Source organism: Argiope bruennichi, chromosome X1 (assembly GCF_947563725.1).
Source record: "Argiope bruennichi chromosome X1, qqArgBrue1.1, whole genome shotgun sequence".
Lineage (NCBI taxonomy): Eukaryota > Metazoa > Arthropoda > Arachnida > Araneae > Araneidae > Argiope > Argiope bruennichi.
Genome location: NC_079162.1, coordinates 72,265,059 through 72,280,072, shown reverse-complemented (window position 1 = coordinate 72,280,072; position 15,014 = coordinate 72,265,059). Strand labels below are relative to the sequence as shown.

The window sequence follows — 15,014 nt, the reverse complement described above, 5'->3', positions numbered from 1 at the left end:
AGTTAGGATCAAAAGTTATCTCGAGATATTCGACGTGGAAAAAAATCGCATTAAAATAAATTCGCAATAGACAGATAGGAAATAGTAGCCAGATTTTAAATTTATGGAGGCTGTTAAGTCAAATCCAACTTTTAGTATTCATTCGTAGTAATGCCTATTGGCAAATAGTAAAAGTGCAATAAAATTTTATTAAAATAGTATAGTGGAATTTATTTATAGTAAAACTCTCTCGCAAGTCACTCCATAAGGGCAGTTTGCATTCCGAGTTTATTTACTGATTCATTCAAAATACTGAGTTTAACTTTTAAAGGAATGAGCAACAAGATTATCATTTTTATTCATGAATTATAACTGAATATATTTCTTTTATATAGATTATTTTAAGATCATTTTCGGATTTTGAAGCTATATCCCCAATTTTTAATGACAATTAAGCATTGGTATATGTGCTTTTTAACAGGAAATAGCTTTAATAAAAAATTCTTTGGTATCTAAACATTTAAATTTCATTTTCTCAATAAATTTAGTGCTGGAACTTTTAGATGTTATTTAATACCAAAACTTACAATTTAATATAAAAATAATACGCCTTTTATAGAGTTATTTATTTATATTAAAAAAAAGTTCAACTTGTACAATCATGTAAAAAAAAAATTATTATTTCTCTAATAAAATATTTATTATAAAGCAATTTATATCAATAAAATACAAACATCACCCATGCATCGATTTATAATATTATAATTAATGTAAACTTCATTTATATTTTTAATTTTGTGAATATTTTTCGATGTTTAAAAACAAATACAAGCATATTTTATCTAAACTGTCCTCACTTTATTCAAAAGTCCTTCATTTTTCCGTAGTTAAATCGCAATAAATTATCTTATAAACACTGTAAACTGAAGAAATATTAACATATATTAACTAATTAAAAAATTTCTTGAAATTTCATCGTATGCTATGTGTATCTTAAAGTCAATCATAAAGTTTGGGTTTATTAACTAACGAAAACTAAACGGAAAATATATGTCAGTGTCTTTGAAGAGGTTAAGTCAATTCGTAGATTAAAAGATTAAAGAATAATATTTAATAGTACCATTATTAAAGACTAGAAACTTCTAAAATTAATTTAAGTCGGAAAGTGATTTGAACTCTAACACTCTTTCGCTAAGTCAACACTTTTTTTTGTACACAATGCTAAGTAACCCAAGAAGAAGAGATACTTAGAATAAGCCCCAATTAGCAATCATTGATCTAAAGGACAAGAATTCAATTGACCATTACATCTTCTCTAATCAATTGCAGGCAAGCAAGAAAAGCTCTCTAACTGCACAAACAAACCATACAAGAGATGATATTTGCCTTTGTTCGCTTCTCAATTTTATCTATCTTTTTAGTTTTTCTTGTAAATAATAGTCTGCGAATCGCTACAGACAATGAATGAAGAAGTATATATAGACTTACATCCTAGCTATAAATCGATTGAAAGAAACTTTTGAGAAACAAAAGCAGAATCGGGTTACAATTCAGTTAGGTTAGCACTGAAAATGCGCATTGTTTGATGGTGGGTGGGAGGGGGTAGGAGGAAGAAAATTCAATCACTTTCGTATAGTTATCGAAGAACTTAATCCTCTAGATCCTATTACGAATCAAAATGGGTCGTTTCTACAAATAATCGTATTCGAACAGCGCTTGGCTTCCTATTCAACGGAGGAACGAACACTTAAAAAATTCAATTAATCTATAAAGCTTGAATGATTTTTGCCATTTCCTGAATCTGGTGTAATTTAAATCGTTCTGCACTGAATGATGAAGAAAAATGGAGGAATACATTATAAAAGATTTTTTTTTTCCCCTTTCTCGTTCGTTATCGTAACTGTAACTTTGTTCTTAGCGTGGTGTCAAGCAGAAAAGTTATGATATATGACACTTGACTGAGTTTCTTTCGTAGTTATTTTTAGTTTAATATTTGGAAAATAATATCGAAAAGGAAAAAGAAAATTCAAATTTTTAGATAAGAAAGAAAAACTACACATAGAAAGCAAGGCTTATCTTATGAAAATCCTAAAAAGCTATATATTTAACAATTTTGATCGAAATAAATTATATTGTTATTATATTTTTAATTTATTTTTTTTATAATTATATTAATAAATTCATATTATGGATTTGATTTAGTTTCTGTATTGCATTACATAAAAACGAGTTTTAAAGCTATTATCAAAATATTTCCTGCGAATTTTGAAAGTTCAAAATAAAAAGGGAAAGAAAATAATTATTATAATGATAGGATTTCAAACTTCATATAACAAAAATTAGATTATTGTTAAAAAACGACGAATAAAAAATTTTCTGCTTTTTTCGAATTTTAATTTAATTTTCAATACCCGTGTTTCTTACAGAAATTAATGCTCCTAACAGAAACAATCGCTTAGAAGAATGTTTGCCTTAAGCTCCGTAGATAAGAATCATGCTAGTTACTGTTTCCGTTCTCGCAAATGAATCCAGACTTGAACTGCTAGTCTTGCGATCAAGCGGAAAAAAAAAAAAAAAAAATCACATATTACCAGGCCATTTTTATTTCTACGTAAACTCGGATTTAACAATATATGATTGTTTGTCAGATTTGAAGTGATTAGCATAGAGATAGTATAAATGAATTCGGTTTACAATAAACTACAAAATGATTGAAAATGGGAAGGAAATTGCGACTATCAATATATTTTTCTAATCAAAAGAAAACATTTTTGAAGTAATATTTTTACTTTTTATGGGTCAAATATGAAAAATTATTATTTTATATGAGAAATATTCACTGAATATAATCAACATTTTCCTTTAGAAACTTCATTTAATAATCAACAGAAAAGCATATAAATCTTGCAATGTTAAAAAATAAAGACTGATTAATTAACATAAGATGATTAATTCACTTGCAAACGATCTAGCATTCAAATACAACAGAATAATTTGGATTCTCCAAAAACTGCTAAAAAACAATCGAGAATAAAAGCTTGATACCTTGAATGAATATTAAACTTTTATTGATATTATTATTAATATTTATTTCATACTCTTCCATTTAAAACTAGCTTGGTCTAGAAAACTATAGGAATAACACTTCTCCAGTGTTAAAAAAAATAGACTAGTTTTAAAAAAAATATGACGATTCATTCAATTGCAAACCATCGCACATTGAAATACAACTGAATAATTTGAATTCCAAAAAGACGAAACAGATGAAAAAAGAGAATATGAAAATTTCGGATAAACTTTTTCCTATATATTTAAAACTAACTTATGGTTTTTGATATTCTCATCTTCTTTCGTTTAAAACAAATTTAATATTAATAATCATAGAAACAATATACGAATCTAATAGAAAAGACAAAATAGAAAAAAAAATTGCTCCATCAAAAATGTGACGATTCATTCAGTTGCAAACTAATTTTTACTGAAATAAACCAAAATAATTTAGATTCTCTAAAAAATAACACAAATGAAGAAAGAGAATATTGGAACTTTGGATAAACGTTTTTAAAAATATTTAAATTAAACTTACTGCTCTTGATATTTCGTTATTATTTCATTTAAAATAAATCTAACAGGAATAATCATCGGAACAACATATGAATTATGTAGTGTTATAAAAAAAAGAAAGACTAATCAATCAAAATGTGGCAATTCATTCAGATGCAAACAATTTCACATTGCAATACATCAAAATAATCTGAATTCTCTAAAAAGTAACAAAATAAAACAATAACAGAAAATGGAGCTTCAGATAAACCTTTCTAAATCTATTTAAAACAAATTTATAGTTTTTTTTTTATATTAGGTAGTGTTTACTTTTAAAATTAAAATGTTAATTAGAAAATTAGAAATAAAAAAAATACTATTTATAACTTTTTTTACGATAAAATATCTCCTGTTTTAATATATAAGAGGCAAACGAAAGCTACATCAGAAATTAATTTTTTTGAGTTCCGATTACCAAAGATATGCCATGTCGATAAGTTGAAGCTTTGCATACTAAAGAAAACGGAAGCAGTGATGCGTTTGATTTGTACGCAAGACCACTTGCCGCTTCTCTCCTAATAAACGGAAATTATCGTACAGTTACTGACAAAAGACGTGTATTGCGTGAAAGAGGTAGTATAGAGAAGAAAACAAATGTTCAAGAAAATAGATTCAGCGATCCATGTCAAACAAGAAGGATGTAATTGTTTTGAAGCTGCATAACTGTACTGTTATGTCTAAAGAAGTTCAAACTCCTCATTGTTTATGGATAATGAACTGACGAAAAATTTCGCATTTAAATTTTTCAGAGAGGAATTTTCTTGCAAAAATTTAATGACGACCCAAGAACAATTAATTGAGAGACATAATAGTAAATATAAGGGTTCCGAAGAAAAAAAAATCTAATGAGCATTTGAGGGTAAATTTATTTAATTAAATGTTTTAAATTTATATTTCATAAAATTAATAAGTTTTTGCTTTGTTGATGTTAAAATCTTATTATCATAGAAACGAATCCATTTTAAGGTAGATAAAATTATTTTTGTCATATTTAAATCGAAGTAGAAAAGTATATTCTTTTTAGTTTACCTGATTTTATTAATTATTGAGAATTCAAATTTTGGCAAACGCTTATAAATGTTAGATTTGGGCCTGAAACGAAACAATTCGAGAGCAAAATATCCTGAGGTAGTATTTTTTAAGTGCAATAATAATAATAACGTATAGCTTACATAAAAATTTCCTGATATTGTTCAGCCATTCATGATATTTTATATAACTTTTTATTGCTTGAATAATTTAATTAACGATGAGATATACGAATTTGGCGAAAGCTTTAGAGAAAAACATTTAGTAACTGGGCTTCTTCTGGATGATTTATATACTAAAAGAGAAAATATCTACTAACATATCTAACTTATTGAACTAATAAATCAAATTCTAACAAATAGTGAATATTCCGGAAAAAAAAAAGATTTCTCATCCATAGCGATTCATATAAGATATTAAAATGCCTCATGTTGCTTCTCGACTCTATAAAAATTGATGGCCGAAAGTGGATTTTTTTGTTGGATCGAACTGGGGTCACTGTTTGCGGATCCAGAGCTACAAGAATACTGTGCCAGTAAATTATTACATTAAAAATAAGAAAAGATTTAAAATTTACTTTTTAAATCACACGAAAAATTTATCGAATAAATTACATATTATTTTTGCCGGAATTATTCATGAATGTAGAGACGTACCATACTATTATGACATAAAAAAGCCTAATAATTTGACATAACCATATCGTAAATTTCTCAGAAAACATCAAAAATTAATAATCATCAATTTTGTATAATATTCCAATATTAAATCGAAAAATACGAGAAAATCCTTAATGCATATTTAATGTAAAGGGCAATCGGAAATACTAGCAAATGTACAAAGATCTTTAAGACTTAATTTAAGTCCTAACTAGCTGGTTAGGAAAAGCCCCTAGGCGTTTCAACTTATCATTAAAAGCTTTCACTTGACGTATCTGATCTTGATAATGCATTTCTTCTATCAGAGTCTTACGCGATAGTTGGATTTCTTCAAGGACATTCGAGCCCCAGGGCTCATTCTGTTAGATGCCAAAATGACAATTTATAGAAGATACAAAATATGAACATTTCTTTTTTCATGACTGTTTTATCACTATCCTGAAGGCAAACAATATTAACTTTCTCTCTCTCGGTTACAATTTAACTTTCCTGTCACGGATTTCAGTGGATTTGACTTGAGATTCGTCCGTTACCGCTACTAACCCCATCACTTAAAAGCATTCTTAGGAGATGTAGGGATTTCGTGAATACGACAGTAGTCAAGGTTAGTTTTTTAGCTATAATTAATAATAAGAAATATGGCGCTTCAGGCGTGGAAATGAAAAAAGTGGGTCAGTTTTTGACTGTTCTCATTATTTTTGACTAAAGTTAAAAACTTATTAACAGAATTCTTAGACAAAAAGTTTCGATTAGGCCATATTAAAATTCCTTTTAAAAATGGTTTTTAACGATAATAAGAATAAAATATTGACTACCATTTTTTGTTTCAACTTGAAGGGAGATGATACGTATATAAAAGTTCATTTAAAATTAATATTATAGCTACTCAAAAAATTTTTTACAATATGTTCTGCATTCATATTCCAATTTAAGTATAGTTGTATTTTCATTATAAATGCATAGACAACATTTAAAATTTTTTTAATGATAAAAATGTAAGTAAAACATTTTAACACTTTTTAATTTTTAATTCTAATTCAAACAAAGAGCAAACATTGCTTAGAAGTTAAATGCTACGCAACAAAAATTAGGATTTCAGCTATAAGTCAGCACATAGAATTAACGAATGTAGGAGAGTGTACTTTCTGAGTTTGGCGATATAGTGTTTTATTTATCATGTAGAAAAGAGATAAAATACAAAATACGTTATAGAAAATGTATAATTTAATTAATCGTTACATTCCTGAAAGTACTACTTGTTAATGAAAATTAACACTATATTATATAACAACACAATTTTGATATAAAACTTTAATAAATTCTAATCATGTTTATAGAAGATTTATCATTCTAATTTGTCCATTTGTTATGAAAAATAAAAAACATTCCCTTTATTGGATGTAAATTTCAGACTTCATTTCAATGCTTCAAACTGAAATCTTCAGTTTCAAATGCTGTGAACATATATTCTATTTCATTCAATAAATCACTAACTTTCATTCGTGCTATTGAATAAATCAGAACTTACAAGGAGTAACAATAGTTTGTCCCTAAACTGTTTTATTAGATTTAATTTTAATATTATGAAACTATTGGGAGATTATTGAGGTATATAAGGGGAAATAAATAACTGTTGATTTGAAACTGTAAATTTTTCTTATTGCATTATAAGAAATAATCCATTTCTAAAAAAAAAAAAAATGCCCTGAAGTTTTGATTGAGCTTATGACGAAAATTTGCAAGAATGATGTTTAATCATTCAAAGCGTAATTTTAAGAAAAGATCGCAGATATTTTGAAATCAAGAATAACCACAGACAATATTTGAAGAAATTTTGTGGAAAATTTAATTTCTTTCTTCCTAAACGTTTAAATTATCTCTGGATTGATTCTACGCCTTTGCATTAGCTATTTTTTGCAGCATAAATCGCGAGTTATTTTTAATCGCTATTTATGTAGCAAGCTAAGTAATAATTTACACATTTGTAAAGAAGATTTGCAATTCTTTAACATCCTCGGTCTGCAAAAGGCATAAAATAATCTAGACGCGATTCCTGTGTTTCCTGACGAAAGGGAGTTAAGCTGCGAAAAGAAGTCTAGAAACCCAGCAGACTCTAGAACATGTTTTTAATTTAGGCTTATGAGTCGAAAATGACGAATTAAATTTGGGCAATTTGTTGTGAGAATCTTCCATGCAGCATTAAAAACATTTTTTTTATCCCCACATTAGTCATTTGCAGCTAATGCGTAATGTATGAATCGTGATTTAATAGCATTAAATGTTAATATTTCAGTTATTATTGAGTTATTGATTATATTATTTGAATCAAACTTGTTTAAGAAAAGGAACCTAGAAATAGATTCGGATGAATTTGTTTTCATTGCAAAGAAATAACAAACCCATTAGCATGCAATTAATTTTTTTGCAGATAATGAGTGCGTTATGAGATATTTGTACATACTGATATTATATATAACTCATATTAATATATCACCAAATTTCTTGCCAATTTCACTTATTTAATAGATTTGCATTACTACCTTGAAACGCAGCATTCAATCAATTCATACAAAAGATGTCTACAGAGTGCCGGTTTTCTGACGTCGGCTTAACAAAATACGCGCGCAGTTTGAACCGTTTAGTTATATATTGCCAAAACTTGCTGCAAAATGCAACGGCAAATAAAAAATGTTTTTAAAAATGCACTTTTATCCGTTGGTTCAAAAGTGGATTTGCTTATTTAATAATATTCTATATTTTAGCCGTTAGTTTATGATTTTTTATTATGAATGTTGAGAATTTTAAAATCAATTTTAAATTCAATTCTCAAATTCATTATCAAGCATCCCCACTTATACGGAATCTAAATTAAATTGAAATATTTAATTAACTGATAATTATATTCTGACAATGTTATATTGTCCTCAATATGCAAGGGCAGAAAATGTCAAAACTAGGACATTAGCAAGTGACGGAAAAATAAAATACAGAAATTCCATCTTTACAAGTATAAAAAGGTCAAATTAATTAAGCAAATTTTAAAATAAATAAATAATACTCCCTATAAATGTAAATAAATAAGTTTGTTTAACCATATTTCGTTAAAATGATTTGGGAAAACTCCGACTTGTTGGAATTAATATATAAGAAAAACTAACGCAATCAAATGATATTACAATATACAGTTTGGGCAGATATTAACTTAGATGGTCGTCTTATTGTCATTTAGTCTCACCTATTTTTTTTAACAATATGACAAAGACCAATATGTGAATACACTGTCTGACGTTCTATTATTATTATTATCGAGTTAAGAATATATATATATGTTTCCCCCTCTCCTAAGCACACAAATGCACACATTAGATTTCATTTGAATTTAAAAGATCAAGTTGTAGAAGTTGCCATTTGATATTTCAATCACTTACAATTAATCCAAGTAGATGATTAGCCAAAATTACACATTTCCAAAGCTAAATTTTTCACCACTCGTGGGTTCAGAAATTTAAATTAGTGAAGTGCATTTAAGAAATTAATTGGATTTTAAATACTTATAATATTTAGATATGGGAAATCTAATTGAATTTATTCAAATCAAAGAAAATGAGAATTTCTTTACCTTGAAACTTCCAAAATGTTAAAGTAATAGAAAGTGAGAAATAAAGTTTTCTTTTATTTTTGAATTTCATAAAAAGGCTTTCGCTTAAGAACTAGAAACAAATTTTTAACCTCATAGTTCTGAAATTTTATGAAAAAAATTAATTCTTGTTAATGTTTAACAAAAAATAATAATAACCTTCTTCTAGGACCAATTAAAAACTAGAAAAAAAGAAAAAAAACTGAATAAAATTTTAGACCTTTAAAATAAAAAAAAATAATTAAAAAATACTTTTATCTCCATGAAAGGAAAAATGTTGTACTGAAATGACTAAATCACAGAATTTCTATCATAAAAAATAAAATTTTAAAAAATAAATTTCTTATTAAAATCAAAAGTATTTAAATAATCATCTAAAAGTCAACTACTCTTTATAAGATATTTTATAATGTCATTTATTTTTAAAAACTAAAAAACATCGAGACATTTAACATCAAAGATAGAGAAAAAAAAAATCTTAAATCCTAACAAAAAAAAAAAAAACCCTTAAAAATAATAAAAGAAGTTTCTATGTCTCAAATTAAACTTCACTTTCCCCATATTTTCGCAAATTTTTAGTTCAAATCTCCATATCAAATGACAATTTCCTACAACTTGAACGCAACAAAAACAGAAAAAAAAATTAAGTCACTTGAACATAAAAATAATATAATCAATCAAAGAAAAAGTGAAAGAAACTTACAAAAGATGGTTGATGAGGACATCTACCATCGTAGCTCAGCAAATACGTAAAGATTTTGATAAATTCAATATCCGATATTCAAAATAGTCTCCGGGTGCGATTCATGCTGTTAGAATCAGGGGTGGGGGGATCCAGGAAGCACGGGGTTTTTCAAAACAAACGATTCTCCACACGTTCAAAGAGCGAGAAGAAAGAGTTCGGAACTGTTCCCACTCGGGATCAGCATCTGAAAAAGATCTGATCACCGGAACCTGCACAGGTTGCTGAGGGACATCGGCCGTCAGAGGGCGCTACCTGTTGGCTCTTCGAAAACGAATCACGGTGAGGTATTCAGTGATTAATGTTCCTTGGATCAGGGAAGAGAAAGAAAAAGCCAGACACACACACACCAGAATCTTTTGGAAGAAGTGAGAGGAAATAATGTTCTTTTCTTTTTGTTGTTGTTGTTTTCCTCCCCAACCCACTAAGAGGGATTATTTTAAAATACGACCATGGCCCAACTTGGTAGTAATTTTTATCTCTTTGTTTACGTTGCGAATTGAAATAAATACAACTTTTGGTCCACGGTTTCTGACAGCACCGCATTTTCATGAAAGAAAACACATAAAAGAGCTTGGAATAAATACCTTGCCATATCCGTGATGATTTCTCTGAGATTTTAGATTTAATTGCAATTTTGATAGATTTAATTGCAGTTTGGATTATTGAGTGATTTACCAAATGAAATCATTCATTAATTTGTTTAAACTCTTTATTAAGAGATTACAGAACTTTTTTAGTACTTCTTTCAAAAGATAGCTCCAAAATGACATACTCTTGAATCTTGGTTCAAAATTGCAATAAACTACTTACATTATACACACATAGTAATGGTATAGGTCAATTTTTGAAAGATATTTCATAATCAGTGTTAGCATTATCATAAGAGTTCCTACAATAATAACGACATTTCCTACAATAATAATAAAATTTTAAAAGAAAATGTAAACCCTAGCTTTTTAAAAATTATGGATTAAATACTGACAACTGCAACATTTTTATTACAATAACCTTTCGTGAATAGTCATATAGAGATATTTGTTCACTTTTTAATTTTCATCAGAGAACATATAATTAAATATAATTCTCATTATTGAATGTATTACTCTAATTAAGATGTTTTTATAACAACTGATAGAAAGTAAAATGATTATCTTTGTTACAATAGCAATCCTTGGCTTTTTTTCTTTCCTTTTTAGGCAAATGACAAAGGAAACGCCCAATTTTTAATTTTGTTTCGAAAAATTTCTGTCAGTTTCGATTGTCGTGATGTTTGAATTTGCTCTTTTATTAAAAGGAGGTGAATGAAATTTATTACTTTAATCCTTTATTACTTGGATTTAAAAGTACGAAATATCGAAAATTTGTTACGTTATAAAGAATTTCTTTCTTTCTTTTTGTCATTGAAAGGGATAGGAATGAATCGAGATCAAATCAAAACAGCGTTATTATTGAGAATGATGAATTAATGAAGTTTCAAGGTATTTATTTATAATTCAATTAATTTCTTTGTAAACATTTGAAACTTTTTTTAGAGTTATTCGCGTTATCACGCATTTAAGAATTCTAAACACTTTTATGAATATTATGAATTACTTTTATAAATTCTTTGTTCGAAAAAAATCACATTAGACAACTGGTAGTTTTCATAATTAAGAATTAAAAAGTGATTTTCAGAAAAATTTTAAGAAATTTAATGAATAGAAATTGAACTAGGAGAAATTAAGACACAATTTTAATTATTTCTGTGGCTTTCGAGCACATTTTTCATTCTGATAAGCGATATCGATTGATTTATGGATTTAACGTATAAATAAATTTCAGTTTATTCACAATTTACTTATATATGCAATTATTTTCTTAGTAACCTTCTGAAATATCTTTTAGTTATTCGTGTTATTTCACATTAAAGAATTTAAAACACTTTTATCAGCATTAATTAGTTTCTTTTTAAAAGAAAACATACCAGATATTTTGTAATTTACAGAATTACGAATTAAAAAAAATGAATCTAAGGAGGTTTTTTTAAAAATTTAATGAAATAGTCACGATTGTGATAATTCGTGTGGCTGTTCTATCATTATTTTTCATTTCGATAGGCGACAGTGCGTGATTTATTGATATAACGCTCAAATCTTTTTAAATTTATCCACAGCTTATTTAAAAGCTGCGATATCGAACTTACCGAACTTTTTGAAAACAAGAATTTGAACTTTTATCAATGACTCGCGAGGTGAACAAAAGTCTTCTAGTAAATTTTCTGAATTAAGAAATAGAAAATTTTTTCGGGAGGTTAGAAATAAGTTTAATCCCAAAGGCGGATGTTGGAATGAAGCAGGAGTTTTAAATAACTAAACGCCTCAATTATATGCTATTTAGATATCAAAAATATTTAGCTGAGCTCATTTGTGATAAATTAAAAAACTTAATAACTACACTAAAATAATAATAAATTTATCAGCTTGTAATATCAATTTTAGAGATACTTTTATAATGCAATAGAATTCAATAGAACTTGATTAATTATCAAATCATTAATCATCTACAGAGAAGTAATTACCTGTTAATCTGAATTTAACTAATTCTTGTTTCATCCATTGTTGTATGAATAATATGTCTATCAAATTTACTTTCTGTTATTCAGCATTGTTTTCGTAAGGCTCTATTTGCTTGTATTTTGCCTTTTCAAATCCATGCTTTATTTAAATACAGAATCTATAGTATATTTGCAAATAAAATTAATGAATATTTAAAAAAAATGCTTAAAATATTTGTTCAACTATAACATTTTTAAAGACAAACTTTTTTTTTATATTTAAGCTTTTAATATTCTGCTGAAATAAATTTACAAATTAGGTTTGATAAATTATTATAAACAGATTTTTTAAATATAAATTTCCCATCAGCAGATATTTCTTCTGTGATTTTTATATAAACAGAGAAGCTGAATATAAATTTTCTATTAACAGAGAATCTTTTAAATTAATTTCATACTGATAAAGAATTTTAACATAAATTTGTCATTGGCAGAGAGTTCTTTTATAAATTTCATACAAACACAGAATCTTAATATAAATTTCTCACTACTAAAGAATTTTTTTAATAAATTTTATATAAACAGAGAATTTCGGTTTAAATTCCACGTAAAGAAAAGATTTTAGGGTAGTATTAAAAATCTTTTGTAAATCTCTACATTGAATGCATGCATCTGTCTGTCTGTATCTCTCTCTCTCTCTCTCTCTCTCTCTCTCTCTGTGTGTGTGTGTGTGTGACATTATTTTGGTGTGTAACATTATTCATGTTGATGCAGACGGCAGGTTTGAAGACATGGATGATACATTTTACATTTTTAAATTCTTTTTAATCCGTCGTGAAAGCATAATTATTTACAAGCAGAGACGCGGACACTGGCACGTCCGCCACAGCGTGGCACAAAAGCGAAAGTGGGGAAGAAGAGAGATATAAATTATCCCTCGTCTTATACATAACATGAGATTTTGATAGGGAAAATATTTCTTCATAGTGCCAATATATTATTAAAATTCTGATAGGGATTTCTGACGCTTGTCAATCACATTTAAAAGAAACACAGGGATCTTTTAAAAAGAATGTGCTTACTGGACAGTTTTCTAACCCTTCGCTCTGAGCGTGTGGGCCTTGGGAAAGTCCGTGAATGCTCAGATGTTTATTTTCAGAGTCCCTCAGATGAAAGCTGTGTGCATTGTTGTATAGTAAAGAAACTTGTGTATTATTAACCGCATGTCATTGACAAACAATAGTTCCGAAAGAGACTATTAGCGCGCCATCTTTTTCGATTTTTTTAACCTTTTTTTTCGATCAATTGAAATCAAATTAGATGCTGAGCTACTATTGTTGTCACAAAATCACATACCGAATTTCCTTTCGTCAACTCATTGCGTTGTTGAGTTGATGTGTTTACAGGCATATGAAAGTACAAACAAACTGACTGTAAACCTCTTGATATATTTGATTTAAAATTTAATAAATATAGATCGACAGACAGTGAATCATTCAACAGATTTGATTCAAAATTTAATAAGGATATATACATTAAATGCCAAAAAACTGAAATACTGCGAAAAAGCTTAAACACATCTGAATTTCAAAAGCAAGACTTTTTGAGTGGAATAAGACATGTAAAGCTGATAGAGAATCCGTCATAGATGAATCATATTCAGGAAGACCATCCACTTCGTTTTATCACAAACATGTCAATCAAATCAGAGAATTGACGTTTAACAATCAAAGGCATTATAGAACAAGTTCCTATATGGAAAATTTCTAAAACAACAAAAACTGTGGAAGAATAACTTATGGACTGTGCAAAACGATAAAGCGTCTTTTCACAGTGCCATTATTATTCCCGAATTTTTCGCAACAGATTACAAAATATGGTTCTACAAGCACCTTATTTACCTTATATAGCACCGTGTGACTTTTTATTTTCCGAAGTTGAAATTACCCTTTTGGTAGTCACCATCTTGAGTCAATTGAGAAAAGAAAATTCCCTTGGAATTCTGAAGGAATTTCACAAAAACGACTTTAAGGAATATTTTGATGATTGAAACAATTGTTGTCAGAACTGCATTGCAGTTCGAAGAAATTACTTTAAAGGAGATGTAATAAATTTTGACCAGTAAATTGATACCTTTTGTTTTATGTCACCATAGCGGATACTTATTGTTCACAGTACTATTTTTCAACGACCGTCATTTGACAATGCTCATCTGTACAAATTCATTTTTTAATGGATAACTTAAAAGCCTTACAAATACCTAAACACCCATATAATTAACGATCCTCTTAATGGCAGTGAAAATAGCTAAGAATATTATTCGATTTACAAGAGCAGATATCAGATAATATAAAGCTGGATAATGGAACTCTACTTCATTACGATTGCAGTTATGATTGCTGTTCATTTATTAAAATAAAATATTATTAAAATGTTAATTAGTAGCATTGGCTCTAAATTGTATAAAATAGTAAGAATTTCTAAGAGTTGGAAGGGTGAAATGAGTCAAAATGTTCAATAAATTTACATATTTAAGTGTATTAAATCCTGGGGTAATTTTAAAAGAATTTCATGTTTTCATGGAGCCATGTTGCTTTCAGCAGGTAATACACTATTTTAAAAATCAAACTGTCTAAATCAAATAAATGACAGCTCAAAATATCATTTTAATTTCAAAAATAAACTTTATATAAAAATGCCTTTTTATATTTGATTTAAAATTTTAAATGAATTTCATGAACCAGAGTTAGAGCAATATAAGGTTAATTGTTCAGTTTAATACAATTAACTTTTTTTTTTGAATTTCAGACATAAAATCGTAAAAATTAT

General features: G+C 27.6%; 1 protein-coding gene across 4 annotated transcripts in view; it reads right to left on the bottom strand.

The window, feature by feature from the left end:
• LOC129958915 (grainyhead-like protein 1 homolog) overlaps window positions 1–9,821 on the bottom strand; it is a 220,731-nt gene extending 210,910 nt beyond the window's left edge. For all 4 annotated transcript variants that reach the window (XM_056071651.1, XM_056071653.1, XM_056071652.1 and 1 more), the window contains exon 1: window positions 9,611–9,821. In XM_056071651.1, coding sequence (XP_055927626.1) covers window positions 9,611–9,639 — 29 coding nt within the window. In that variant the 5' untranslated portion in view covers window positions 9,640–9,821. The remainder of the gene's footprint in view (window positions 1–9,610) is intronic.
• Between the last annotated feature and the right edge of the window lie 5,193 nt (window positions 9,822–15,014).